The 27806-nt window shown below is 35.8% G+C and overlaps 1 protein-coding gene across 1 annotated transcript in view; it reads left to right on the plus strand.

Annotated features, from left to right (window-relative positions):
- dlgap2a (discs, large (Drosophila) homolog-associated protein 2a) overlaps positions 1 to 27806 on the plus strand; it is a 662701-nt gene that overhangs the window by 537302 nt on the left and 97593 nt on the right. Inside the window, exon 4 of the mRNA XM_051925462.1 lies at positions 11976 to 12126. Coding sequence (XP_051781422.1) covers positions 11976 to 12126 — 151 coding nt within the window. The remainder of the gene's footprint in view (positions 1 to 11975; positions 12127 to 27806) is intronic.

Below are 27806 nucleotides of genomic sequence, written 5' to 3' on the forward strand. Positions count from 1 at the left end.
GCTCTCTATGTGAACACAAGGCGGTGCAACCCTGGACATGTAAACGTCAAAATCTGCAGTTGCTGCAGGAACATCGAACTGTTGGCCGTAAGTCTGTGTCCCTGTTACTTGCCCAGAGTGTTTGGACACGTCATTGTTGTTATTGTGTACATCTCTCCTCGCGCGGACATGGAGATAGCGGGTGAAATCATCCATTCCGAGGTTGCTAAACTACAAACACAGCACCCGGAGGTGCTTGTGCTAATCTCTGGAGATTTTAACCATGCGACGCTGGACAAAACATTACCTGCCTTCTCCCAGTATGTGGATTATAACACCTGGGGAAATAGGATAATTGACCTACTTTATACAAACGTTAAGGATGCATACAGCGCCACCCCGCTGCCTGCACTTGGGGAAAGCAGATCATGACCTGGTTCTGCTTAAGCCTCACTACAAACCAAGAGTGAGGGAGCTACCTACAACCACACGCTCATTCAGGAAGTGGTCCCTTGAGGCAGAGCAAGCTCTGAGAGACTGCTTTGGAACTACGGACTGGGATATCCTGCAGGGATCATATAGTGAGAACATTGAGGAGGTTGTTGACTGCACTACTGACTACATCAACTTCTGTATGGACATTGCAGTTGCAGTAAGAACAATATGCTGCTATGTTAACAACAAGCCATGGATTACAAGTGACATCAAGGGCCTTTTGAACCAGAAGGAAAGGGCTTTTAAAGGCAGTGATCAGCATGAGCTCAAGAACATGCAGAAGGATCTCCGAGTCCAGCTCAGGGCGGCGAAGGAGCAGTACAGGAAAAAACTGGAGCAAAAGTTGCAGAATAACAGCATGAAGGAAGTGTGTGATGGGATGAAGATCATCACTGGCTGGAGCTTGAAGCAAACCTGATGAACAACTTTTTTAGCAGGTTTGACCACCCTAACCCACTCTCACTCTCACCTCAGAGTACTGCATCCTCCACCCATCCTTCTGCTGATACCAGCATAGGAGAGAGTTTTCCCCCACCCACAATTACACCAGCCCTGGTAAGCAGAGAGCGGAGGAGACTTCTTACCAGCAAAGCATTGGGTCCAGATGGAGTATCGCCACGACTGTTGAAGGCCTGTGTGTTGGAGCTGGGGAGTCCTCTACAGCGCATCTTCAACCTGAGCCTGGAACAGGGGAGAGTCCTAAGGCTTTGGAAAACATCTTGCATCACTCCAGTCCCAAATGTATCATGTCCTAGTGAGCTGAATGACTTCAGGCCTGTTGCCCTGACGTCACATGTGATGAAGACCATGGAGCGGCTGCTGCTTCACCTCCTGAGGCCACAGGTCCGCCATGCCCTTGACCCTCTGCAGTTCACATACCAGGAAAAGGTGGGAGCAGAGGATGCCATCATCTACATGCTACACCGATCACTCTCCCACTTGGACAGAGGCAGTGGTGCATTAAGTATTATGTTCCTGGACTTCTCTAGCGCCTTCAGCACCATCCAAACTCTGCTCCTTAGGGACAAGCTGACAGAGATGGGATTAGATTCATACCTGGTGGCATGGATCGTGAACTATCTTACAGACAGACCTCAGTATGTGCGTCTCGGGAACTGCAGATCTGACATTGTAGTCAGCAGCACAGGAGCGCCGCAGGGGACTGTGCTTTCTCCGGTCCCGTTCAGCCTATATACATCAGACTCCTGCCACGTGCAAAAGTTCGCTGACGACATTGCTATCGTGGGCTGCATCAGGAGTGGGCAGGAGGAGGAGTATAGGAACCTAAACAAGGACTTTGTTAAAGGGTACGACTCAAACCACTGAACACCAGCAAAACCAAGGAGCTGGTGGTGAATTTTAGGAGGACCAGGCCCCTCATGGACCCCGTGATTATCAGAGGTGACTGTGTGCAGAGGGTGCAGACCTATAAATACCTGGGAGTGCAGCTGGATGATAAACTGAACTGGACTGCCAATACTGATGCTCAATGCAAGAGAGGACAGAGCCGACTATACTTCCTTAGAAGGCTGGCGTCTTTCAACATCTGCAATAAGATGCTGCAGATGTTCTATCAGACGGATGTGGCAAGTGCCCTCTTCTACGCGGTGGTGTGCTGGGGAGGCAGCATAAAGAAGAGGGACGCCTCACGCCTGGACAAACTGGTGAGGAAGGCAGGCTCTATTGTAGGCACGAAGCTGGACAGTTTGACATCTGTGGCGGAGCGACGGGCACTGAGCAGGCTTCTGTCAGTCATGGAGAATCCACTGCATCCACTAAACAGTATCATCTCCAGACAGAGGAGCAGCTTCAGTGACAGACTGCTGTCACTGTCCTGCTCCATTGACAGACTGAGGAGATCGTTCCTCCCCCACACTATGCGACTCTTCAATTCCACTTTAAACGTTAACATTATACAGAGTTATTGTCTGTTATATCTGCATTTTTATCACCCTTTAATTTAATATTGTTTTTTATGCTGCTGCTGGAGTATGTGAATTTCCCCTTGGGATTAATAAAGTATCTGTCTATCGTCATGATTAATTTACTACCCAATATTTAATGCTTCATTGGTCTCACCATTTAAATTAATGCAGTATGTTTGTTAAAGCTGTTGTTAAGGTGTTACTTCTCCATATTCCATGTATTGTTTACATTTACAATTTTCAATTTAACCCAGAGTTCAGGCTTTAAGCTTTAAAAAGTAGTCACGGCAGCTTAACTCTAATTACAAAGAAATACTGATTACATCTTAATTGCCTTTATTAAATTACCAATTTTTTTTCCCGTTGAATTTGATACTTTAATTGTAATTTGACAATTACAATTAACGACGAGGATACATGTGATGGAAGTGTCAATTGACGCTGAAAGTTACTTTAAGCTAACATGTTCATTACTAAACAACAGCTTCAATAATCAGAAATAATTAACTGATAATTATCTAAATAATCAAATATAATGACCTAAAAATAAAGGCAGAATAAAAGTCATGGGAGTTATAATGAAAATCTTAAAACCAAGTTTCAAAAAACACTAAATTATTTCCATTTAATATGTAATACCCATATATAAATGTTTGCTACATTCTTTTGTAATTTGTAAATTGACACCAAAACATAAATAGGGAAAGTTATGGTTTACTTAAATAAAGTAATAGACCAAATAAAGCAGAAATTGGTTGGAACGAAAACCTGCCACCACAGTCAGCCCGTGATCTGAACTTGAGAAATGCTGAATTAGATGGTGAACTTCTGGCTTCTTTGTCATTTGCATCTCATTGTTAATTGTGAGCTGATTGAAAAACAAGAAGCAGCTAAAAACAGAATGCCTCTGTTCAAGGCCGAAAGAAACAACTGACGGTTAGAAATGTTAGCTAATGAGTTAATGAAAATTAGTTAATGAAAGTGAAGCCAAAGATGTTGCTTGAGCTGTAATAAGTTGTTTTGAATTAATAAATTGAGTTGGAACAAAAATTTGCAGCCTCTGAGGATCTTCCCTGTAGTTTGTGGCATAGGATGAACATATACTTCCAGTACAACAGCAGTGTACCCCTTATTGAAATAAAGAGATGGAAAATGGTGCCTGGTGAATGCAATCTGGCTAAACACAATCGACGATGAGAGCAAAAGACATAGTATAAAATGAAAACTGTAATCCAGGAAGGCAATGAAACTGTTGTCACAAAGTGGTTAGGGAAAGAAAAATTGTAGGTGTGGCTGTCTTTGATGACCACACATTTTTGCCGATGCTCCTAGTGAAACTGTGAGTGTTTATCAAATCGTCAACTGAAGAGTGTACTGAAAATTGCAGTCTTCGCGTCAGGATTACTACAAGGTTGTCAAAGAGATGAATATATGGAAGGAAGGGGAGGGGTTATACTGATTAAATACATGTAATGCAGAATCAATTGTGTGAGTTTGACTGGTTGAGAAACGGCATAGTTTAAGGATTGTTTTTGTAAAGGAAGATTGTACGTTTTTTTGCGTACTGAGTTTTGCTGGAATTCTTGGCATATCAGTATAGGCTAAAAATAGTCCAGGAGGGCTGTCTCAACTCCACGGTGTATGGGCAGTCATAAGGGCTATGTGCGTTATTGAAGTCCTACTCTTTTCTAAGGAAATGAGGAGAGATGTCTATAGTTGTAGGCCGTGAAAGTGTTTGCGTTTATTTAATATTCTTACAATATACATTCCCACCAAAAGTTCCTGTATCTTTTTCAAATTATACCTATATAGTAACAAACCCTTTTTATGAAAAGTTAAAGTGGTTTTCAAAACAGCCACACATTAAAAGATGACTTTAAAAACATCTAAAGCAGCAACTGGCACAATATTAAATGCTTTAGTTCTACTGCAGGGCCACAACTATGCAAATGCTGAAAGTTGGTTAGCTATGGAAAAGAGAATATGGTCAAAATTCTCTGTGTATAATTAGCTGTGCGCTCCAGTAAATACTGATTACTGCCAGTGTACAAGCAACACAGTGCTCCACAATTATCTGAAGATTTGGGTCCAGTGTATGAGACAATTTAAAGTAGAGATGCTAGTGATCTGCAACATTCATAATAATTATATATTTTAGCTTTCTATCTGTGGAAGCTACTAGATATCCAGATATTTACAGATTTTTATATGAAGGATATGTATGTGTTGATAGAAACTTTTTTCTTAATTTGGCAGGAATTAATTAACGCTATACTAAAATAATCATGACTGGTCTCTGGTAAACCTCTTTTGTTGTCCTAATATATATAATATTCTGACCAAGTGTACTTGTCATTTTTTTAGGAACATAGTAGTTTGCCTGAACTGTGCCTTACTTTCTGTTTGTGACTTATGCATTTAAAAAAATGGGTTTATGTAAATGGGAGCAATTCTTTAGTCAAACAGTGCCAGTTGGATAACTTTGGTCATTAGATAAATGAAATCAGTTGAAATACTTATTTATTCAGGTGATCTTTACTTTATTGAATTTTGTTTAAAATTTCTGATAACATTCAGTTCCAAAGTTTAGGAATTAGGAAGGAGGCAAATACTTTGTCACAGTACTTGCATTTAACCTAATGTATGATAAAATAATTACAAATATATCATGGTAAAAAGAAAATGCAGCATAAACAGAAAATATTGAGTTTAACATGTATTATGAGAAAGCAGTATGCCCTGCCTCAGCAGCAGCTCTGATAAAATCATGCTGTGCTCAAATACTAAGTATTCAGCTGTTACCTAAAGTAAATACTTTGTAAATATTGGGAGAAGTCATTCATTATTTTGTAAAGAAGAAAGGAGTACAATGGATTCCATTTTATTTTTTCTCAAATTCCATTTAATTTTTTTTCCATTTTCTGATTTTTGGTATTTGCTTTTCTGTGATTCTGATTTTTACATTTATATTTTCTGTTGAACAAATGTTATATTCTAATAAAGGTTAAATGAAAAAACAACCGCATTATTATCCTTTAAGCTTATTTTTTATAATGCTTCACTTAAATTGCGTGAAAAAACTTACTGTTGAAACATTCAGCCTTAGTTATCCTAAATATTTCACATAAACTTAAAATATTAAATTAACAAATGTTTCATGAAATAAAATTAGTTAAAATGTTTTTGCAAGACTAAACAAATAAACATTTTGAACTTTACCAAAAGCCCTTATTTGAAGTGAAACTACATGAACATAAAAATTCTTTTTTTTCTCCATATCTCTGCCATCATAAAATGATAGGCTTTAAAAGACATTCTTTACATATACATATTCTTTACATGTGCTTGAGGTTTGCATTTGGGAAGTGTGTTCAATCATAAAATATATAATAAATGCCCTTGCACTTGCTACCCTCAAAGTCAAGAGCCTCTGAAAAGTTACATACAGTATATATGACAAAAGACCATGAAAAACTTGTCAATGGGGCTGGGAATTAGCATTGATATTCCAATTCAATTAGATTCTGATTCACATTGCCCTGATTCAATTCAATATTCATTTTATCTTGACTGAATTAGCGTGCACTGATGCATTTAAAGTGGTGGCTTTTTTTAAGAAATTATTTACCATGCATAGAGAACATCAATATAATATGACAAATTTAAGTAACACTTTATTTGAAGGGTGTCAACATAGTGACTTCATATCATATGCATAAGAATCAAATGACATTTAAGAAGAAATACAGTTTTCGACAACGGTGTAGGGTGTCTTATCTTTACAGATAAAAACTGCTATACTGTAGATGCCATATTGTGTATTATTGTGTATTATGTATTATTTTCTGGGCACAAGGTGAATTAATGGAAGCTTTGAGATACCCGCCATTTCTAGTATAGATTGTTTAGGCTGTACTCGTTTGGATGTTGACTGAGATTACGTTTATGGGTGACATCAGGGTAAATGATTTCTCAAACTTGTTGTGTTACAACAATAATTAAAAATTCTGAGTTGAATAGCTTATAATATGACTTTGCTTTTATCCAGTTGTTCTATACCGATGCATAGTTTGAATCCGTGACAGATTTAAGCGTCTAAGATGCTGATTTCAGTTAAAGAGGACACATCATTTTATGTGAGATACTAAGATGCTTTTTCTATAGAAAGACTTAACAGGCGGTTAGCGCTATCTACTGGATTGAACACCAAAAGCAAAGATAAGCAAAAATCTACATATAGTAATTGAACAAGCTAGAGATTCAATCTTGAGTCTTTAAGAATCAATATCGAATCATTTAAACGAAAAATAACAATTAATTGGAAAATTTATTTTTTTACCCATGCCCACTTGTTAACAACAAATATTTTTTGTCACTGAATCTTAACCACATAATTGAAGCATGTCTCTTTTTTTTCTTTTTTTTAAATGTGTGATAGATGGTTTGACAATTTATTATGACAAAACAGGAAAGAATTTGCGATTTTGTACAATTCTGTTTATACAGTGCATCCGGAAAGTATTCACAGCACATCACTCTTTCCACATTTTGTTATGTTACAGCCTTATTCCAAAATGGATCAAATTCATTTTTTTACCAGAATTCTACACACAACACCCCATAATGACAACGTGAAAAAAGTTTACTTGAGCTTTTTGCAAATTTATTAAAAATAAAAAAATGGAGAAAGCACATAAATACATAAGTATTTACAGCCTTTGCCATGAAGTTCAAAATTGAGCTCAGGTGCATCCTGTTTCCCCTGATCATCCTTGAGATGTTTCTGCAGCTTAATTGGAGTCCACCTGTGGTAAATTCAGTTGATTGGACATGATTTGGAAAGGCACACACCTGTCTATATAAGGTCCCACAGTTGACAGTTCATGTCAGAGCACAAACCAAGCATGAAGTCAAAGGAATTGTCTCTGAGACAGGATTGTCTCAAGGCACAAATCTGGGGAAGGTTACAAAAAATTTTTTTTGCTGCTTTGAAGGTCCCAATGAGCATAGTGGCCTCCATCATCCGTAAGTTGGAGAAGTTCGAAACCACCAGGACTCTTCCAAGAGCTGGCCGGCGATCTAAACTGAGCGATCGGGGGAGAAGGGCCTTAGTCAGGGAGGTGACCAAGAACCCGATGGTCACTCTGTCAGAGCTCCAGAGGTCCTCTGTGGAGAGAGGAGAACCTTTGAGAAGGACAACCATCTCTCCACCAATCAGGCCTGTATGGTAGAGTGGCCAGGCGGAAGCCAATCCTTAGTAAAAGGCACGTGGCAGCCCACCTAGAGTTTGCCAAAAGGCACCTGAAGGATTCTCAGATCATGAGAAAGAAAATTCTCTGGTCTGTTGAGACAAAGATTGAACTCTTTGGTGCGAATGCCAGGCGTCACGTTTGGAGGAAACCAGGCACCACTCATCACCAGGCCAATACCATCACTATAGTGAAGCATGGTGGTGGCAGCATCATGCTGTGGGGATGTTTTTCAGCGGCAGGGACTGGGAGACTAGTCAGGATAAAGGGAAAGATGACTGCAGCAATGTACAGAGACATCCTGGATAAAAACCTGCTCCAGAGCACTCTTGACCTCAGATTGGGGCAACGGTTCATCTTTCAGCAGGACAACGACCCTAAGCACACAGCCAAGATATCAAAGGAGTGGCTTCAGGACAACTCTGTGAATGTCCTTGAGTGGCCCAGCCAGAGCCCAGACTTGAATCCGATTGAACATCTCTGGAGAGATCTTAAAATGGCTGTGCACAGACGCTTCCCATTCAACCTGATGGAGCTTGAGAGGTGCTGTAAAGTAGTGATGGGAAGTTCGGATCATTTTACCGACTCGGACCTTTGAGTCTCGTTCAGCAAAATGAATGAATCCTTTTTCGAGTCATTTCGTTCATTTCATTCATTTTAGCAAAATATAATTAAAATGTTACCTGTTACCTCCCTAACACATCTACTGCTTACACCAATGTTGATCACACTACAAACAAGACAAAACTATAATGCTATAAGAAACAGAAAATATTAATTCATTGTTTACCTGGATCTTTAGTCTATGATTCGCTCACCTCGCCTCTTATCTGACAAGTTTTCGGGTTTGAGTCGTTCGTTCATCATGTGACAGCCCAATTAGCTAACCAAGGCAGTCTGAGCCAGAAAAAGAATTGATTAGTTCATCTCTCGAGTCTTCGGGTTCGAGTCGTTCGTTCATCACGTGACAGCCCCATAAGCTTAACCTAGTATGCAGTCTGAGCCGGAAACAGAATTGATTAGTTTATACCTTGAGTCTTTCGAGTCGTTCGTTCTTTTGTCACGTAACCACTTACCGGCTCAGTACCTCAGTGAAATACTAACGTAAAATTCCATTTGTTGTATGTTGGATCATATTTAGAAATTATCATAAAATTATCAAAAATATCTAAAACGCATTTTCTTATAAATAAAAAAGGTCTGTCAATTTCTGTCACTATGATTTTGTTACTGTTTCTTGAGGATCTGTGGTGTGTTATTTTATAAATAAATAATCCTGTTACAAATAAATTATTGATTAATTTGTCCTTTCATTGTCTTTGTCTATCAGTAAAGTAAACAAACACTAGGCTATATAATAAAATAATCCAAGCCTACAATTACAAAGTACTTATACTTAATAATCGTACACTATTCTATAGCAGTGTTCATTTTTACTCCAATTTTGAGTTTCCTGGTATAATAATTGTTTTTGGCTCTAAAATCCAAAACTGATAGAGTCCTTCCGTAACAAATCTTTTCACCAACCATGGCTGTGGTAACTTTGAACAACATAGATAAAATCAAGAAAAACAAGAATGTAGAAACAAAATGGTGTTTTGATGATGTGAACAAAAAAAATGTGATTTTTTTATAATAATCATAAAAACTAAAAACTGTACATTTTATTTAGTATTCCCATCAACATATAAAATATTTTTAGGTTTTAACCAAACCTATTAAACAGCCAAAATCCATCTGTGCTTACAAATGCAATTGAGAAAATACAAAAAAGTCTAAACTACACAAAAGAATTTCAAACAATGTACAAGGCCTGCAATTACAAATGCCCAAATACATTAATTTTTAAATACAAAAGGCCCAAAATTCTAAAAAATCTAAACTTTTTCATTCAAAGCAAGAAAAGTAAAAAAAAAAAAAAACAGTAAGCAAAACTGACCAAAGCGAAATGAAGTTGTCCATCTCACAAACTCCGGTATGAGATAGTTAAAAGACATTACCGCTACAATAATGTGCTCCTACTTGTAACAAGTAAGCAAGTCTGTAAAATTATCTGGCTTGTTAGACTCAGGAGCAGTAGAGACTTTTATTAGATCATTATTCCATGATACCAATTAATTGCAAAATTAAGATTTCTTCAATAGATGATGGACAATACTGTATTACCCAGGGAATAAATGAATGTATTTCCCCACCAGTCACTCTTAAGGTTGGTGCTTTGAATCAGGAACAAATCTGTTTTTAATTTTGGAAGATTCATAATATATAATGTAGAATATAATCCAGTAGTAGACTGGAAAACATGAGAATTTATTGCGTGGAGATAAAATTGTTGGGGTCGGGGTCAAATATTTTGTGTCCAATACTGTTGTATTATATGGTGTCTGACTTCAAAGTCCCAAAAGTATAAAACATGATAGTTTCAGCATTGAAGTTTTTTGGTAAAAAAAAAACAAACAGGGATTTGTGGGAAAAGCAAATTATAGTTAAGGAATTTTCTTAAAGTTATGGTAAATGTTATGTTTTAAAATGCCATGTGAAGGATTATAAGGTAATGCTTCTTTATATTAGAGTGCATAGTCAGTGGATTGTTAACTTCATCCTTTATCATATGCTAGGTTTACAGGAAAATGAGGTAAAAAGTTTAGAACAGTTGGAGCAAAACTAGAATGCAATTCCCAAGAGTAGAAAGAGAGTAGTAAAAGGCAAAAGAGCTACAGTTCATGTAAAATGAGAATATGGGAGATTGGAAAAGGACAAAATGAAAGAGAAAACTAATGAATCTGCCATTTTATGGGGTAATCTCTACGCTTAATAGGAAAATAGTGAACCATAAATACTGTATTTATTAACTGAGGAATGTCTGATTTTGGCTTTACACATATAGTGTCTATAATAGTCTCCAGCTCCCCATGACATTGGCCTCTAAAGCTTGGGTGTATACAATGGATTGTGTGAGCTGGAACTATTTTAGATATTCTTAAAATACTGTAGTAATAATTTTTATGGTCATATGATGATGTTAGAAGAACATCTGACTTTACATTGCAAAGAATAATTATTTAGGTGGCAACTGAACTCGGGAACTTGGGCCAGTGAGACAGCAGCAGTAAATACCTGGTCAGCTTCCTTTAGTAACAATTTTCTTTTTATCTTTTTTGGTGGAAATATAACATTGAAGATTTTTATTATTTAAATACATGGTTTAAATTGTATACTTTCTTTTTACCACTAAAACCTTTTTTTTACATATATAATTTCCATAATCTTTATTTGGGTAACCTGACAACATTAAACTCCTGTAGTTTTCACTGGTGACTCAGATTATTCAGGAATAGAATTTACCAAGTAATCTGGTGCCTGATAAATAGTATGGAAAGATAGATAGAGGTTTCATATTTGGATTACACCATGGTACAGTGGTTAGTTCTGCTGCCTCACAGCACATGGGACTGGATTTGCATCTCCAGCCAGTCATTGTCTGTGTGGAATTTGCAGGTTCTTTACACGTCTGCATTTTGTTCCCTTTTGGTTTTCTTTCCACATCCCAGTGTCTTACATAATATAATAATATCCACCCTGAGTGAATGAGTGTGGCTGTGTGTTGAAATCTGCTCTGCTTTTCACTGGTGCCTTGTCCAGGGTGACTTCTTTCTTTGTATTTAAAACTGCTTTGCAGTAATTGCCTGCAAACTTATATTATGCAGAGATTTTAAGTGTGTAATTTTAAGGTTACCATGGTTTGCTTTCTCCATGCTTCTTTATGGAAATTATTAAAACATTTAAAGAAACTATAAAACTCAAAGATTTATACAGTACTGGGGAATGAGATCAGAGGTCCAAGTGTCAGAAGGGAACCAAAATGCATGTATGTTACAATGGTAATATCAGATTCATTCCTTTATGTATTTATTTTTTTAACTATCAGCTAGATTTTCTGACCACCTTGAATAGTACAATAGTGACAATGCAAATCTGAAAATGTGTCCTATATTTTCCAACTTACTGCATCTAAAAATATTATTTAAATTCTCACCATGTGATTTTAGTCATCTGAAATTAGGTACATTTTTATAGGACTTGTTTAATATTACATACTGTATTTTCAAAAGATTAAAAATTTTGTAAGAAAATACAAAGCAAAAATAATTAAATATTAATTTGTCTTTATTTTTTATTTTGTTTTAAGGTTATTGTGAGATCTGACTTTTTAAGATAAGTAGATTAAAACATGCCAAAGTTCAAGTTAGCCATGTGTGGTATTAATAACTAAACATTGTGAGGTCCATTTAATTTGTATTATTATATCTCTTATTTCTAAATTTAGCCAGAGTTACCAACTACAACCTGCAAGAGAGATGCCTACTAATGTCAGCTTGGATCCTGCAGGCAACTATAACTCCCCTAAGTTTCGTTCCAGGAATCAAAGCTACATGAGAGCAGTAAGCACGCTAAGTCAGGCAAGCTGCGTTAGTCAGGTGAGTATATTTTCTGGATGTACTGAAGAATTACAGGGTTGGAGGAATTGTGTCACTCAGAAATTTATAGTGTTGCTTTTTAGTTAAGAATCTGAGAGCGTCTAATGTCTTAAATTTTCTGACACACATTTAAGCAGATGTTTCTAAGTATTTTATATTGTTATTTCAAATAAGATAAGTCTGCAGTTACTTTAATAATCATAATTCCTTTAAGGACTGCTAAATCAATGATGCTTCCAATCTTGCTCAAATAACTTTGTACAAGTTTAAATACATGTACATGTATTTGCTCCTTCTTGCCCTGGCATTGGGTGAGAGGTTTTTTTTTAATGTATGTCTTTACATTTAAAGTAGGTCAGATATGGAAATGAAAAGCAAGCACCTTTTGTATGGTTACTCTTTGATAATCATCACTAATAAAAGTATAATATCTGGAAAAATGTCCTTAGGCAGTAAATTTCTTTTAGTCTGTAATACAAAGAAAAATCATATATAATCGTATTTCCAGTCTATTTATTAAGGTCCTTGCAAAAATGACACTAATATTTAAACATGCTGTGTTTCTAAAGTGTTTACATTGCTTCTACACATCTGTTTTAAGATCAAAACTATAGCATCATTTTTTATCATAGAATAATCCAATAATGTTTAATTTCTTTCATATTTTTTCTCAGACAAATAGTGGCATGGCACAGTTTTTCTACATTAATACATTTATAAATGTACTAACAATTATGTATATATAATTATTAATTCTAATATTAGCATTCCTTAAAAACTAAACATGAATGCTGTGTGATAATTCTTTTGGACAATACAAAATTAAGTAAATTTCCAGAAGTGGAATCTACTCTAGACTGTTTTTGAGATACCATAAAACAATAAAATAGGAGTAGAACTATTTGAATTTAACGTGAATTCTTGACTTTTTGTACCTTACTTGAAGGAGAGTTAATCCAGTATGTCTGGCCTTTGAATAATGTTTGTTTAGGTCTCTGACTTTATGCTTCCATTATAGCGAGTTAGAACACAACCATTTAAAACTGTAACCGTTTTAGTAAAGACTATGTAGTGTAAATGGGATATTTGTGAAATTTGAAAACGTAAACACCTGCCTACAAAGGTATACATTCAGCTCATAAAACCATTAAAAATGAGTCATTTGTAATAAACAAGAAATTATATAGGGACATTTTTGTGACAGATTAATAACATAAAAGTATACTGCATATTGTGAAAAATGTGAAGCAGAGTAAAGATTTTTGAACAGCTGATTTTCTAGTAAATCACAGTAAAGCATATTATTTTAATACAAAAAGCACTATCCCACTAAAATATTTTATTAAAAATATAGCACTAAAATACAGCACAAAAAATATAAAATTTCACTTGGTATTGCTATTGTATTTTAAATATTCTTCCTCCAGCCTTGTGGACCATAGCATGTTTGGTTTTCCACCCTGACTCATGGAATATTATAATTAATATTATTTTTATATTACTTTATGTTTAGTCGTTTAAAATCACTAAAATTTTAAATGGGCTAGCAAAGCTGTTCAGTGTTAAATAATATTCACAATAGTTTATGATGTACAGGGAGTCCAGGTCAGATGTTCATACCAAATATTAGACTTCTATTCAGATTTCTGTTCCTAGCGTTCAAATTTCTTATTTAGGTGTCAGATGCTGCCTCAGCGTATACCATATATTATAATCTTTTCTTCATAACGTGCCTTCTTTTCCCAAATTAAATACAAATCAGTATTTCTGAATTAAAAATAATTATTTCTTATAATCATATTTTCAACATACGTTTGCTTTTTTTATTTTTATTTAGTGTTGAAGGGCTTATTTATATAAAATTAATTTCCAATTTTACAGCTACAGTGTATTTTCTAAAATAAGAATTTAATATATAGAGAAAATCTGTACAATTATGATGAACAATATACATTATCACTGTACATTTCAAATTTGAAGTATGATAAGCTACTTCATGAAATGTTTTGTTCACTTAAGCACACAACATGGGACAACAAATTGCTGTTAATTTTTACCTGTAAATTAACTCCTTGTTTAAATTAGCTTCCTAAGTAAATGTTTTGGCATGATAGGTTTTTCTCATTAGAATATATTGACAGTGATCTGTATTTTCTAAACATTGTAATTTTGTAAAGACTGCAACAAATAATCAACTTGTAAATGATGAGAGGTAACACAAGTCAGTTACTTGGTAAAAATTAATGGAAAGCAGTATAAATCTTTGTGAGTACTTCATACTTAAATACAAAGGTTTGCCTTGTACTTTGTCAGATTTAAGAGAAGTAAATGAGGAGCCTATATTTGTTGTTACCAAACAAATGATTACAAGACTCGCTTCAGTTTTCAAATGCTACTGTAAAACCTATTTGAACTTTCTATTATAGTAGATTTAATGAACATTTTGGAAATGCTCAAACTCCATCATAGGTTTAATGTGGGTACCACATATTCCTCTTGTATCCCAAAAACATGGATGTTAGGCTGACTCGTGACTCTAAATTGAGTTAGTTTATGAAAGAGCATGCCAAGCAATGGACTGATGCCTTGGTCCAGTGTTTGCAGTGTCATTTCCATTATCCCATGAGTCACTATTGTAATAAATGGGTCCGTATTTCACAGTTCATATGGGACTGATAAGCATTGCAAAATTACATTTTGGAAACAATAGATGCCAAACTCATTTGGCACAATAGCAAGTTAATCACTTTTACATGAATGTTAAAATTAAACAAATTCAAATGAACATTTTAACATTCTTAATTTTATTTTACTAACTGAACTGGAATGGGTGGATTCAAGAAATTATTATTCAATTTGTGCCGAAAAACAATGAAATAAATAGTACATTTAGCATCAATAAATAAAACACATAATATAAAAGATTCCAACAGTACTGTATAACATACCATATAATGCTTCTGGAACAAAATACACTCAAGACAGCATACAGTAATAAAAAATAAGTTGCTGTCATTCAGCTGTCAACTTGTTGTACTCTATTTAGTGTGATCTTGATGCTGTGAATCCAGACCAAATCAACAGGGGCCTCATGCATAACGGCGTGCGTAGAACTTACACTATAACATGGCGTAAGCACAAAAGCGGGAATGTGCGTACGCACAGAAAAATCCAGATGCAGGAATCTGTATGTACGCAAACTTTCACGTTCTTCCACTACATAAATCCCGATCAGCGTGAAAAGTAACGTATGTGCACACGCCTTCTGTCCCGCCCCAACTCCTCCCAGAATTACGCCTCTTTGAATATGCAAATCAATATAAATAGCCTTTTGTGAAAAGACAATGGGAAAAGCATGGGGGGAAATATAAGAATTTCAGCGAATACCAACTGGAGGCAAAGGAAAAATGTACTATTTGTTGGTTTAAACAGTGGTATAATCAACAAAAGGAAGTTGATCGAGTGACAGAGTGTCAGAAAAACTCGAAGGCTCAAGTTCACAAAGTCGCACAGTGCCCAAAATAAAAAAGAAATCACATATCAAAGTCACCGTGAAAAGGTGAGTCGTAGCCCACCGTCTGAATGTCATATGAAAGTTTATTAGGGTACAGACAAAAAAAATAGGCACACAGTGGGAAAAAAGCATGAAATGTCAACTTTAATCTTGAAATGTCCACTTTAATCACATAGTTTATTTTGCCATTAAAGTAGAACATCATAAACTTCATCTTAAAATCGTTTAATTTACTAGTTTCTCAAATCCCATTGTAACTAAAGTGGCATATTAAATGCTTTGTTCTGTATTTGATCTTCTATGTGCTCTACATGTGTGAATCACTACCTGCTTCTTAAACGGGCTTTCTCTTTCTCCGACAGGACACATAATCCATTACATTCGTGATATTACAGCTCTCTGAATAATTAAAATACTGAGATGTATACGTGATATCTTTTTCATGATGATAGGAATGAAAGCATGTTATCAAACATGGGAACACGGTGGCGCAGTGCTTGTTCATGTCTCACGCAAGAGGCTTGCGGCACCATGCGCGACCTTCGATGAAATAATTTATTACAGAAGTACTGTCTCTTTCAAACGTACTAACCTCCAATTCCTGTCCTTACTTTTCTTTCTCCAAAAACCCAATCGCCACACAATCAGCTATATAGACGTGAAGCCGTCTGTAAGCTTAAAATGCTGATTCTTCAAAACTTTTAAGGAACATTGAAATATCTTCGTAGTACATGTTTAATTATTATATCCGTCTATCCTTCCAGTGTCGCGTCAGCACCAGCAATAATACAACGCAATGCAGGAACAATCCCTAAACTAGCTAGCGCTGCGGCACTGTGTCCTCACATGTTTAATTATTAACAATATTTATTATTTAAGATAAGATTATTTAAATGAAGTTAAAGTTTTATCTGTATAATATAATCAACATATTTTGCTGCATTTCATCTTAAAAATGAATACCATCATCATATGTAAATACGCGCTTTATAAAGTGGCGCAGGTTGTGCAATATTATAACTGTAGTGCAAGTTTACAGTGAGGTGATTGTACTTATAAGTAAACAGTTCTACAAGGAGCACATGATGGACTGATTGAGTGCGTTTAGAGTTCTTGGGATGAAACCTTTTCTAAACCGCGAAGTCCGTACTGGGAAGTCTCTAAAGCGTTTTGCCATGGCTCAGGCAGCGTCTGCTTCATGCTGTATACTGATATTTCTCTTTCCGATCAGCTGCTGCTGTGATTCCCCACTCAGATACAGTGATATAAATACTCCGAGTGTTGCAGTGAGAGTAAAATGAAAAAAGATGATCTGCTGTGGCAACCCTTAACGGGAGCACCTGAAAGAAGAAGAAGATGCAGTGAGAGTTACAACACTAAAGCAGTTATGGTATTTGGAATACTATGGCTATTCCCTGGACCATTATATTGCTGCAGGTTAATTACAATCAGATGCATTACACTAATAAACAATATGCAGTTAGTTTCAGTGTATTTATAAAGCCGCGTCAGGAATGTGGAGCTAAGAAAGAAAGGGTGACCACGCAGGAACAGTAGCACTGCTTTGACGCTGGGTGCCACCAGTCTGCAAAACCAAGCAGAGAAATTGCGTACGCCAAGGTATGAGTTACCGTGGAAATGTGCACGGCTTTACGCCAAGTTTAGGTTTTATACATCGCGATTTGAGCGTGGAAACGTTCATACGCAACATTTCTGTGCGTAAGCACCGTTTATACATGAGGCCCCAGATGTTGACCAATGGTTCATAAGAAAGCATTTACATCAATAGTTCTAGCCAGATTTAATGGGGCCAGTCAGTAAACTCTGTGTAATTTACACAAGTAGGGCATTGCTCCATATATATATTGCACTTCTGGTGTTTTTGTTTTTTGTTAAAAACCCGATCATACATATGGCTTTCTGTACAACGAAATCTATATACAGTATAGTTTTTAATAGCTAATTACATACATGGATATCAAGATTTATGTACCTAATTAATTATGTGGCACATAATTAACCATAGCACGAATAATAAATACAATAAAAAACAAACTAGATGTGGTATATATGATTTTGTATTTTGTAAAACACTGTTTAATTTTACAACCAGCAACCTTGTTTTCTGACATTTTCTATCCGATTTTAAAGCCAGTATACTATAGTTATGAATTTTTTCAGGAATTATACAATATATTCCTAAACTGCCGAACTGAGACAGCTTTTTTGTTTTTAGTTCAGCAGGCTAAAATGTCTTGTTTTTTAGTTCTTTTGTGTGGCCGGAACTGTGAGATTAAAGGTTCAAGTCACAAAGTGGGATGAGCACAGCAATCTTGTTTTAATTTTGGATGCCCGTCTTTTGTGGACTTAGGGTATAAGTTTGGATGCTGTTCTTTTGTGGACTTTGGGTATAAGAGAACTTGAATTTTTTTTTTTTTTGTAAAAGTTGTGCAATTATATCAGCACCCTGCACTTAATAAGGGCTATCTGTGCTTTCCTTTATACTTGGTGTGCTAAGATCATAATTTGTTTTCACTCCACAATATGGTTAGGAAATTCAAGGTCATCTGAGTTTAGCTGAGGTATTTTTGAAACTATCTTACCATAATAGCTTCTGATGTATGTTGACAATACAATGTTTACATTTTTGCCAGATTACACAAACATTTTCATTTATAGTAGTATAAAATATGAATTTCAATCTTGGTCTTAATATATATATTTATTTGCTATACCTAAAATGTCGTTAAAGATGGTCAAGTATAGTTTAGTTGTCTTCTGCTACATGTTACAAAAGTCTTTGTCGTTACAATCCATGTCTCCTCTAAAACATATATTTCACTACAGTATAGCCTAAATGTCTTAATATAGAATAAAATTCATATTTTTCAGCAGTCTTTAAGCACTGACATAAACATTAGGTTATGTAAGTTTCAGGAGCAGTGCACAGGTTCCATGTTGAAAATTGTACCCCAGTTCTCAAAGCTTGTCTAATCAGGCAGTCCAAAAGCAGACAGTCATTTCAGCAAAAAGAGACATGATTCACAAGCACCCCAAGGTAATTTTGCACAAGGCTGCCTTTAAAAATATATTGCAAATATTTTAAAGGGGAATAAGATTTATAAGTAATGGTGCTAGTATCAATGAAAAATCATCATTCCAAAATAGTAACTAAAGGGGCTTGTGGTCTAAACCACTCTATAGAAGTAAAGTGTATATTTATTAAGAAAAAAAAAACAAAACACATATTTACATTACGTTTAATCACTTAATACAGCAGTGGACCACTGAAAGACAAGGATAGCTGACTGTTGTGTCCAAAATGTAGAAGTTCTCATACCATCCAAAAAAAACGTTCAAATGTGCTGTTTCGCATATCAAGGTAGACAGAAAGCTACAAATGCTTAAGCCCCCCACATAAGATGATAAAGCTAAATCCATGCTAGTACTGAAGTGAAAAGGTGCATATATTATTTTGAAACAGCCTAAATAGTGATCTCATATGCTTCAGGTTATCATGAAGTCTTTGCAGTTATCATGAAGTCTTTGCAGTTATCTTTGTCAGCCAAACAATTTTAAATATTAAAACAACTGAAACCTCAATATTGTTGTCCAAATTATTGAAGGCACAAAATATAAAATTTAACTATTTGTATTTTATTTTGTATTTTACGTTTTTTGATATTTTATCAGAGTATTTGTATTGTCCAAAATTATCACATTTTAATATATGAAAATGCTTTATTGAGGAGTGTACCATAGTTATTTTCCAGTGCCTGAAATTCCAGTTTCTGGATGCATGAAATTATCAAATGAAACAAAAATGAACTCAATAACCAGGCTAATTGCTCTTAAACACTTAAGGAACTGTCCTTTACTGTTGCTTTTACAAAGAATGTTGTCAATGTTTTTCAGAGTCCTGCACTCCATCATGAAATCTAAAGGACAGTTTCATAAGGGGTAGTTGGGGAAAGCATGCTAAATGATCTGTGCCATTCTTGCTATCGCTCGATTTTTGGATAGCATGTCTGCACCTAGACTCCCTTTGATTTTGGTCTCTGGGGTGATGTTTAGAATAAAGACTAATCTTATAATATTCTATCTCTTTTTGGTTTGTTAGATAGACTTGAAATGGTTGAAATGATTCAAACTGGCCTTTTTTTAGGGGGGGCAGCTGAACTGGAAGCATTAAAATAAAGGAAATGCATAAAAAATTCAAACTACATATTAATCAATAATTACTTAAATCTAAATGGAGCAAAATTGTCTGACTCAGATATTTTTATCATATCACTCACTACTGTGACCGATGGTTTGAAGACCAGCATGACTTAGCCATATTATCTTCTTGTTCTGGGTATAACACTGGAATTCTGGCTGACACTGGAATTGACAGACATTAAAATGTGTGAAGCTTATTTCATATGATTCAGGCTGAGTATTCAATACAGTTCAGAGAAAGATTTTTTTAAGTGCTTCTATACTTCAGATGTGTGCTAAATGTTTCAAGATGCAGTACCCCATATTCATCAGAGAAATTAATTGAAATATACTTTTTCATAAGCTATTAATTTTAAGAATTTGTACATGTGTCTCTTTGTTTTCTATACTGCTTTAGGTTTAATTTTTTCTTTTAAATCCTGTTTCAGTCTAAACCAATTTTTTTGTACCTCATGAAGTCTGTCATTTCCTTGCATCCTCCCTCTGCTAGGGGTCTTCATATTTGGTCAGCATTTTCTTATAATCACAACATATGGTATAGGAGCTCAAAAGTTTGAGAGGTGTCATCAACACTTTAAAAGTAAAATGGAACGAGGATTAGAAAATGCATCTGAGTGATTATTTTAAAGTTGCAGCTCTTACTAATCTATTTTAAGAACTGCTACCCACAGTATATATTATGCTATTTCCTTCTGTCTGTGCATGATACAACAGTCAGCAGTTACGAAGGCATGACACAACAACAATTTATGTTGAACTATAAAAGTTAAGTTATGAAACAAAATTACACAAGCTGTGTTATCTTACATTAAAATATCTATTAATGAAATTGAAATGATTTGAACATGTATTACTTAATGGGCAGATAAAGATTGCAACTGGATTTTTAGGCTTATGCTCCAATATTACATTTGTGCAAATTGTCCTTTTCTGTCTTCTAAATTAGTGAATATTGTTTGTTTAATGCATGTTAATTTTTTACGAATACAATATATGTGCCAGCACAGTATGTAATTAGTGCATTACTTACAAAATAAACCTCTAAATGTGTAACAGTGACAATTATTTTTTCCCTTCTAGGCAAACATGAAAACAGCACAATTAACCCTAACACAAAAATGGTAAATATTTAGGTTTATTTATGTTATCAACACAAAAGGGTGGATAATTACAGTGTCTTTAAAAATATTCACCCCTTGGAAGTGTTTACATTTTATTGTTGTAAAGATTTAATTACAATAGATTTAATTTGCCATTTTTGACACTGATCAACAGAAAAAGACTTTTCAATGCCAAAGTGAAAACCGTTCTCTATTAGTGATCTAAATTAATTACACATATATTTAGTGTTTTATATTTATATTTGGACAAATGTATCCATACTATGCAGTGTATTTCCTCTACATACCCTTTTTAAACAAGTATTATAGAAGTATTTCATTAAAAATACATAACACAGCTTTAAACCAACTATAAAATGAATAGTGTCTGCCTAAATGACCTATGATTACTCTACTGGTGAATGTAGCTGACATGGAAATATTCTAAACTTCATAGTTCACTATGTACATGTTTCCATTTTTCATTTCATAGCTTATACCACTTCACAAATAACAATGTGAGTAAATTACTTTATATGTTTGTATATATTTTTTTACTTTCATTTTCACAGGCTATCAGCTTCTTAGAGTAATTTTGTCATATAAAAACTTAACTACTAACCATCAGTTGTTCAGGACTCATTGCTTTGTTATAAATTATATACAATTAAAATTTAAAGTGTCTGATGATAAAGTTCCAGGAGTAAAGGTATAAATAACATCCTTGTGGCCATTTTTCGCACAATCACATACAGTAAAATTTGTATAGCTCTGTAAACTATCTTACTGAGGTTATACGATATCATAGGGTAAATGGGACTCACAAAGTTTGTTATAGATTGGCCTACGTTTGAATGCCTTAAGCTTATCACACACACATTTTTAAGCACTGATTATGAGCGATGCCTACACAGCCTATTACTCCCCAGTACACAGGGATACTCTAACTTTTGTTTAAGTAGACCAGATGGTTGCCCCCTAGACAATGACAGATACACCTTAGTTATTGCCACTTACCAGTGATGGGTTACTCTTGTCCAGCGTGTATCTGCTATCCAATTTCTTTGGGATGGATATTTTTGTATCATTGTTTCCAGGCTTTATCTGAAATCGATCTCATGGACAGCCAGGGCACCCGCCTTATTCCAGAATCACAAGTGGTTACACGGTGCCTTGATTAGGAGAAAACAGGGAAAACTGGAGATTAGTAAAGGTTGCACCTATATAAGTCTATTAAGATTACAACTAAATGTAAAAAGACAAATTAAAATAATAGGTTTTTAGCAATTTTTTAAAATGTTCCACAGTATTAGCCTCGTGTGTCTCTGTTGGTAAAGTGTTCCAGATTTTAGGTGAATAACAGCAAAAGGCTGTCTCACTGCTTCTTTTAGGCCTGGCTCATGAAATTTATAAGTAGACCACCATTAGAAGATCTAAGGTTACAATTTGGATTGTTGGGGGAAAGGCATTCCAAAATACAGAAAGGAGCAAGATTATTTAATGCTTTATACACCATTTGTAGTATTTAAAAGTCAATTATAAATAATATGGGAAACCAATGTAACAACGTTAAAACTGGTGAGATGTGCTCAGATTTTCTTTATCTGATTAAGATTCTTGCTGCTGCATTCTAAACTAATTGGAACATATTGATGTCTTGCTTATGTAGTTAGGAGTGCATTACAGTAATCTATCTGACTACAACATAAACGTGGATTAATTTTCAGTGTCTTGTAATGTTATAAGAGATCTACTTTTAGCAATATATCTTAAGTGGAAAAAATACAGTCTTAGTAATCTGGTTAATATGTTATTTAAAATTTAGGTCAGAGTCCACGATTATCCCTAATTGTTTTACCTCCTTCTTGACTTGTAAGCCTAAGGGATCAAGTTTATTTCTGAGGGAGTATTCACACTTGCAATCTGTGCCGTGTCGAAGTATGTTTGTCTGCATGCAACCCCCCAAAGTCTAGTTCATTTGACTGGTGTGTTTGCTTCATGCTGGGCCAACCGTACTGTGGCCCACTTGGAAGAAGTGAACCTGGACAAGGTTCAGTAGGATTTGGGAACAGTGTGATCGTTAAACATGTCCAAGCACGAAACCCAGACATGACGTCAATGATGCAACGTCATTTCATTCGATACCATTTGAGTTAAAAACAGGTTTTTATTCTCACCTTGCAGATGAATGTGAGTTACAGTTGGTAGGAAAAGCTACAAATTCCTACCTTGACATCATTTATCTCAGTAAAAATCTTCTCGTACATGCAGTATAATTAACAGCAAAGCACTGCTCTGCAAACTCAATAAACCTGCAAGAGGTTAGAGTGTTATCCTGTACAACACGACTCAAAATTAACCACAAAATAAGGAAAATCATTTTGACATGCATGTTGTCACTTCGTATTCAGCTCTTGTTTTGGCTTTACACAACGGCACATGGTGATGATGAAAGCATGCCCAGGCCAAGAATGTTTAAGCGCAGTGTAAGTGCAGGCCAGTGGGGGAGTAGGAAGGGAGGACAATTCTTGTTCAGGCACGGAATGGCACAAATGTGTCTACTGTGAGTATACCCTAATTCCTTCGCTCTTTCCATATTTGGCAATCACAAAGATTTCTATCTTTTCCTTATTCACTGTGAGACAAAAAATACTGCTAAAACATTAGATCTGAGCGCTAAGAGCATCCAGGGTCATTAGGCGGTATTGATAAATAAATCCTTTGTGTTGTCTGCATAGCTGTGGTAACTCATCTAATGGAAGCATATGAATTGAAAAAAGCAGCGGATCCAGAATAGATCCTTGTGGTACACCATATACAATATAATAGATCTCTAAATTACAATCACCAAAACTAACAAAGAATTTTTTACTTGTTAAATAAGACTGAAACCAGTTCAAGACACAGCCAGGGAGGCCCACCTATTGTCTAAGGCAATTTATAAGAATACTGTGGTCTAAGTTGTCAAATGCTGCACTCAAGTCTAAGAGAACAAGAACAGATATATGACCTCAGTCCGCATTAACCCACAAATCATTTACTACTTTAACCTGTGCAGTTTCTATACAATGGTTTGTTATAAAATCTTACTGAAACTTGTCAAAATATGTTTATGCAAGTATTCATTTAACTGCTTAAAAACTGCCTTTTCTAGAATTTTACTTAAGAGAGGCAGGTTAGAAATTGGTCTAAAGTTGTCAAAGACAAAACAGTCTAGATTATTTTTCTTGAGCAGGGATTTAACAACTGCAGTCTTTAGATGGTCACAGAATACCCCCTTATTTAATGATGACTTCACTATTTCAGATACACTATAATTTGGGACATTGGAAACTAATTTGAAAAAGTCTCTTGGTACTGGGTCAAGGATGCAGGTGGAGGGTTTCATCTGAGCATTTATTCTACACAGTTTGGGAAATCTATTTCAGTGAAAAAATTTAACTTGCTTGAAAAAGCATGCTGGTGTTTGTTAGGGTTGACTTTTGGGGGGGATGTACTATAATATTTTCTCTAATATCATTTATTTTGTGTTTTAAAAATATGGCAAAGCCTTACATGTTTCACTGTTAGTTATTATCAGGCATTCGTTGAGTGTGCTGGGTTTAAACGATGAGCAATAGTTGAGAATATAACTCTTGGATTACCAACATTATCATTTATAATTTTAGATAAAAAGGAATGCATTGTTATATTAAGTTATTTATGCCATCCGACATGTCCTCTTTAGATCCAAGGTATGACAGTGCTGGAGAATTTCTTAAGTTTTTTCAGGGGCCACTGTGTCAGCTGAATCTCTCACCCTTAAAGTTTTCTACTTTACTTGTTAACCTACTAGCTTTATTAAGGTAAGCACTACTGTACATTCAGACATATTTCTTTAGAGCATTAGCAAACCTTGAAGCTGCAGATTAATCAAAATTAACATATTTTTAACAACACACTTCTAATTAGTTGTAGTTACTGGTATTTCTACATGAAATAATATGCAAAAATGGTAGGATATACCAATATCAACGACTTGCCTTCTGTCAACTTTTAAACCCTTTGAAATAACTAAGACCAACATGTGTCCCTGTTATGTGTGGGCTGCCTGATGTGCTGACTAAGATCAAAAGAGTGCAGTAAATTCATGAATTGTTTTGCTTTCAGATCACACTGGTTATCTACATGAAAACTAAAATTGCCTACAATTAGGAACTTACCGTAGTTAGTTGTTATTATTATAGACACTAAGTCTGAGAACTCCTCAATAAAAATAATTTTTTTTGGAGGTCTATAAATAGTCAATATAAGAGACAGTGACACTCCTTGAAAAATCATGTCAAGATACTCAAAAGATGTGAAAGTACCAAAAATGGCATCTTTACAGTTTAATCAGCTCAAGTAAATATTCGCTAAATCAACACCTTTTTTGCCTTGGTGAACTGAATGACCACAATTGTAATTCTGAGGTACTGCTTCAATTAACACTTCCGGACCATCAGAGCTGAACCACGTTTCACTTAATGTAAGAAAATCTATTTTCATATCACTGATAAGATACTTAATGTAAAGTCTTACTGGTAGGTACTCTAGTATTGAGTAAAGCCACATTTAATGTCTTGGAAAAGTAGAGTAGAATCTGTGTTATAGCAGCTTGAAATAGTAATTAAGTCATTTGCATTTATACTGCATTTTTAGTTAGACCATGGTCCATTATTATAGTGCTAATGCAGTGCACATTTATAGGTGAACCCACTACAGAATTATTACATCCTAACATGGGATTATAGTAAACATTAGGATTAAAGATACAAAGTCAAGAATGACGGATTACTTTTGAGATATTGTTGGAGAGGACCCAGGCACTGAATCTGTTTGGATGTAGACCCTCATATCTATAATAAAGCGGTCTCTCCCAGAAGAGGCCCCAGTTGTCAATGAAGCCGAGGTTTCACCTCTTGCAGAAGGCTCTCATCAATGTGTTTAGGGCCAGGAGTCAACTGTAGGTTTCATTTGATCTACACAGGATTGAAAATGGATCTGATACAAAGATTGTCACAGCAGGGGTCCTCTCCTTCATGGCTTGAATGAGGGATGTTAAGTCCATATTTAGGAGTTCCAATATCAAATGTCATTGACACCAGAGTGGATTATGATTGTACTTATTGTCCCAGATGGTGATGTGGAGTTTGAACATGCTCTTCTGGTTTATATACAGGGGTCTACAAAAGTAGGTTTAAAGTTGTGAGTACGAAAGGCCAGCAAATTTAATAGACATTTTAATAATTATAACCTGCATGTCTTTTTCTATATGAACAACTGCAAACCTACTTTTGCCCGATAAATACATAAATATATATATATGTGTGTGTGTGTGTGTGTGTGTGTGTGTATATATATATATATATATATATATATATATATATATATATATATTGTGATACGCAGCCCGGACACAGACAGACGGACACCATGTTATCGTCCACCACACGTTTATTATTCATAATAAATAAAGTAAAGGTGCACAAACCCAGTGCACAAAGCACCAATCACCCCTTCACAGTCCTGGCCACAACACAATGCCTTTTCTCTTCTCGGTCCGCCTCCACTCCTCTCCAACACGCTACGTCTTCTTCCTCCCGACTCTCGCTCCTGACTGGAGGGAGGCGGCCCCTTTTATGTGCCCCGGATGGGCTCCAGGTGCATCCTCAGGACTTCCGTAGCCACACCCCTGTGTGGCGGAAGCTCCCAAGGAGAAGCCGGAAGTCCACCGGGTGCCCTCAAGTCTCTTCCCCCCAGCACTTCCCGGTGTGGCGGAAGTACTGAGGGACAATGTTCCCAAGGCATCGGGGCGCCCCCTGGCGGTGACCACGGGCCCCTACAGGGTTGAGCTTCTAAGCTCCGTACCCGTGGTCCCCAAAGCCACCAGGGAGGACGTCCCCTCGTGTCCTGGAGGAGGCACAAGCCCTCCTCCACTCCTCCTAGGCGTCCCGGCCGGGCATGGACACCCGCCGGGCACCACAATATATATATATATATATATATATATATATATATATATATATATATATATATATATATACATACACACGCACATTTTTATAAGGATATGTGTGTGTGTGTGTGTGTGTGTGTGTATTTTCACCTACTCTGAAACATCTCAAAACACAAAGAGTTAGGATAATTGGAGACCTCTTATAGGACAAGTAGAAGTAAGCTTGGACTTATACATAAATAATGCAGCTTGTGAAATGCTTTATTATGGACTAATGCTTTATTATGGAATTTAAATTAAACTAATGTACTAATGCTTTTCATGGTTAGGGGAGAACTAAAAATAGCTATTCAAAGCAACTGGTGGTATTTTTTTCTTACTAATAAAGGGTGAACATGAAATAAACAAAAATAAAGGAAATCAGTAATGGAATCATCTGCTCAGTGATGCTATTTAATTAAATAAAAGCATACGATATATTACATGCAAAGCATGTGTCTGTTTCCTTGATACCTATAGAAACAATAAATAAGAAAAATATTTGTATTAAGGCAGTTCATTCAGGGTGGCATAGTTTGCCATTTCCTGTCTGCCTGTTTTCCAGAATATAAATTGTTGAAGATTTTAATTTCTCAAAGGCAGGGGTCTTCAGTCCCCAGTCTGTGGCCCACTAGCAGGCCGTGGCCGTCTGACAACCGGGCCACAAGAGAACTGCCTGCAACGGAGACTCGCTCAGTGAAGGGCTACAGCAAAATGGCTGCCTTTTTCACTGAGGACACTTTTCAGAACACTAGGCAGGCAGGGCTTAACAGCGGCACAGAGAGAGGAGAGCAACCGAGCTGAGGAGAGATACAAACACATACTACAG

The sequence above is a fragment of the Erpetoichthys calabaricus genome, chromosome 3, assembly GCF_900747795.2.
Source record: "Erpetoichthys calabaricus chromosome 3, fErpCal1.3, whole genome shotgun sequence".
Lineage (NCBI taxonomy): Eukaryota > Metazoa > Chordata > Cladistia > Polypteriformes > Polypteridae > Erpetoichthys > Erpetoichthys calabaricus.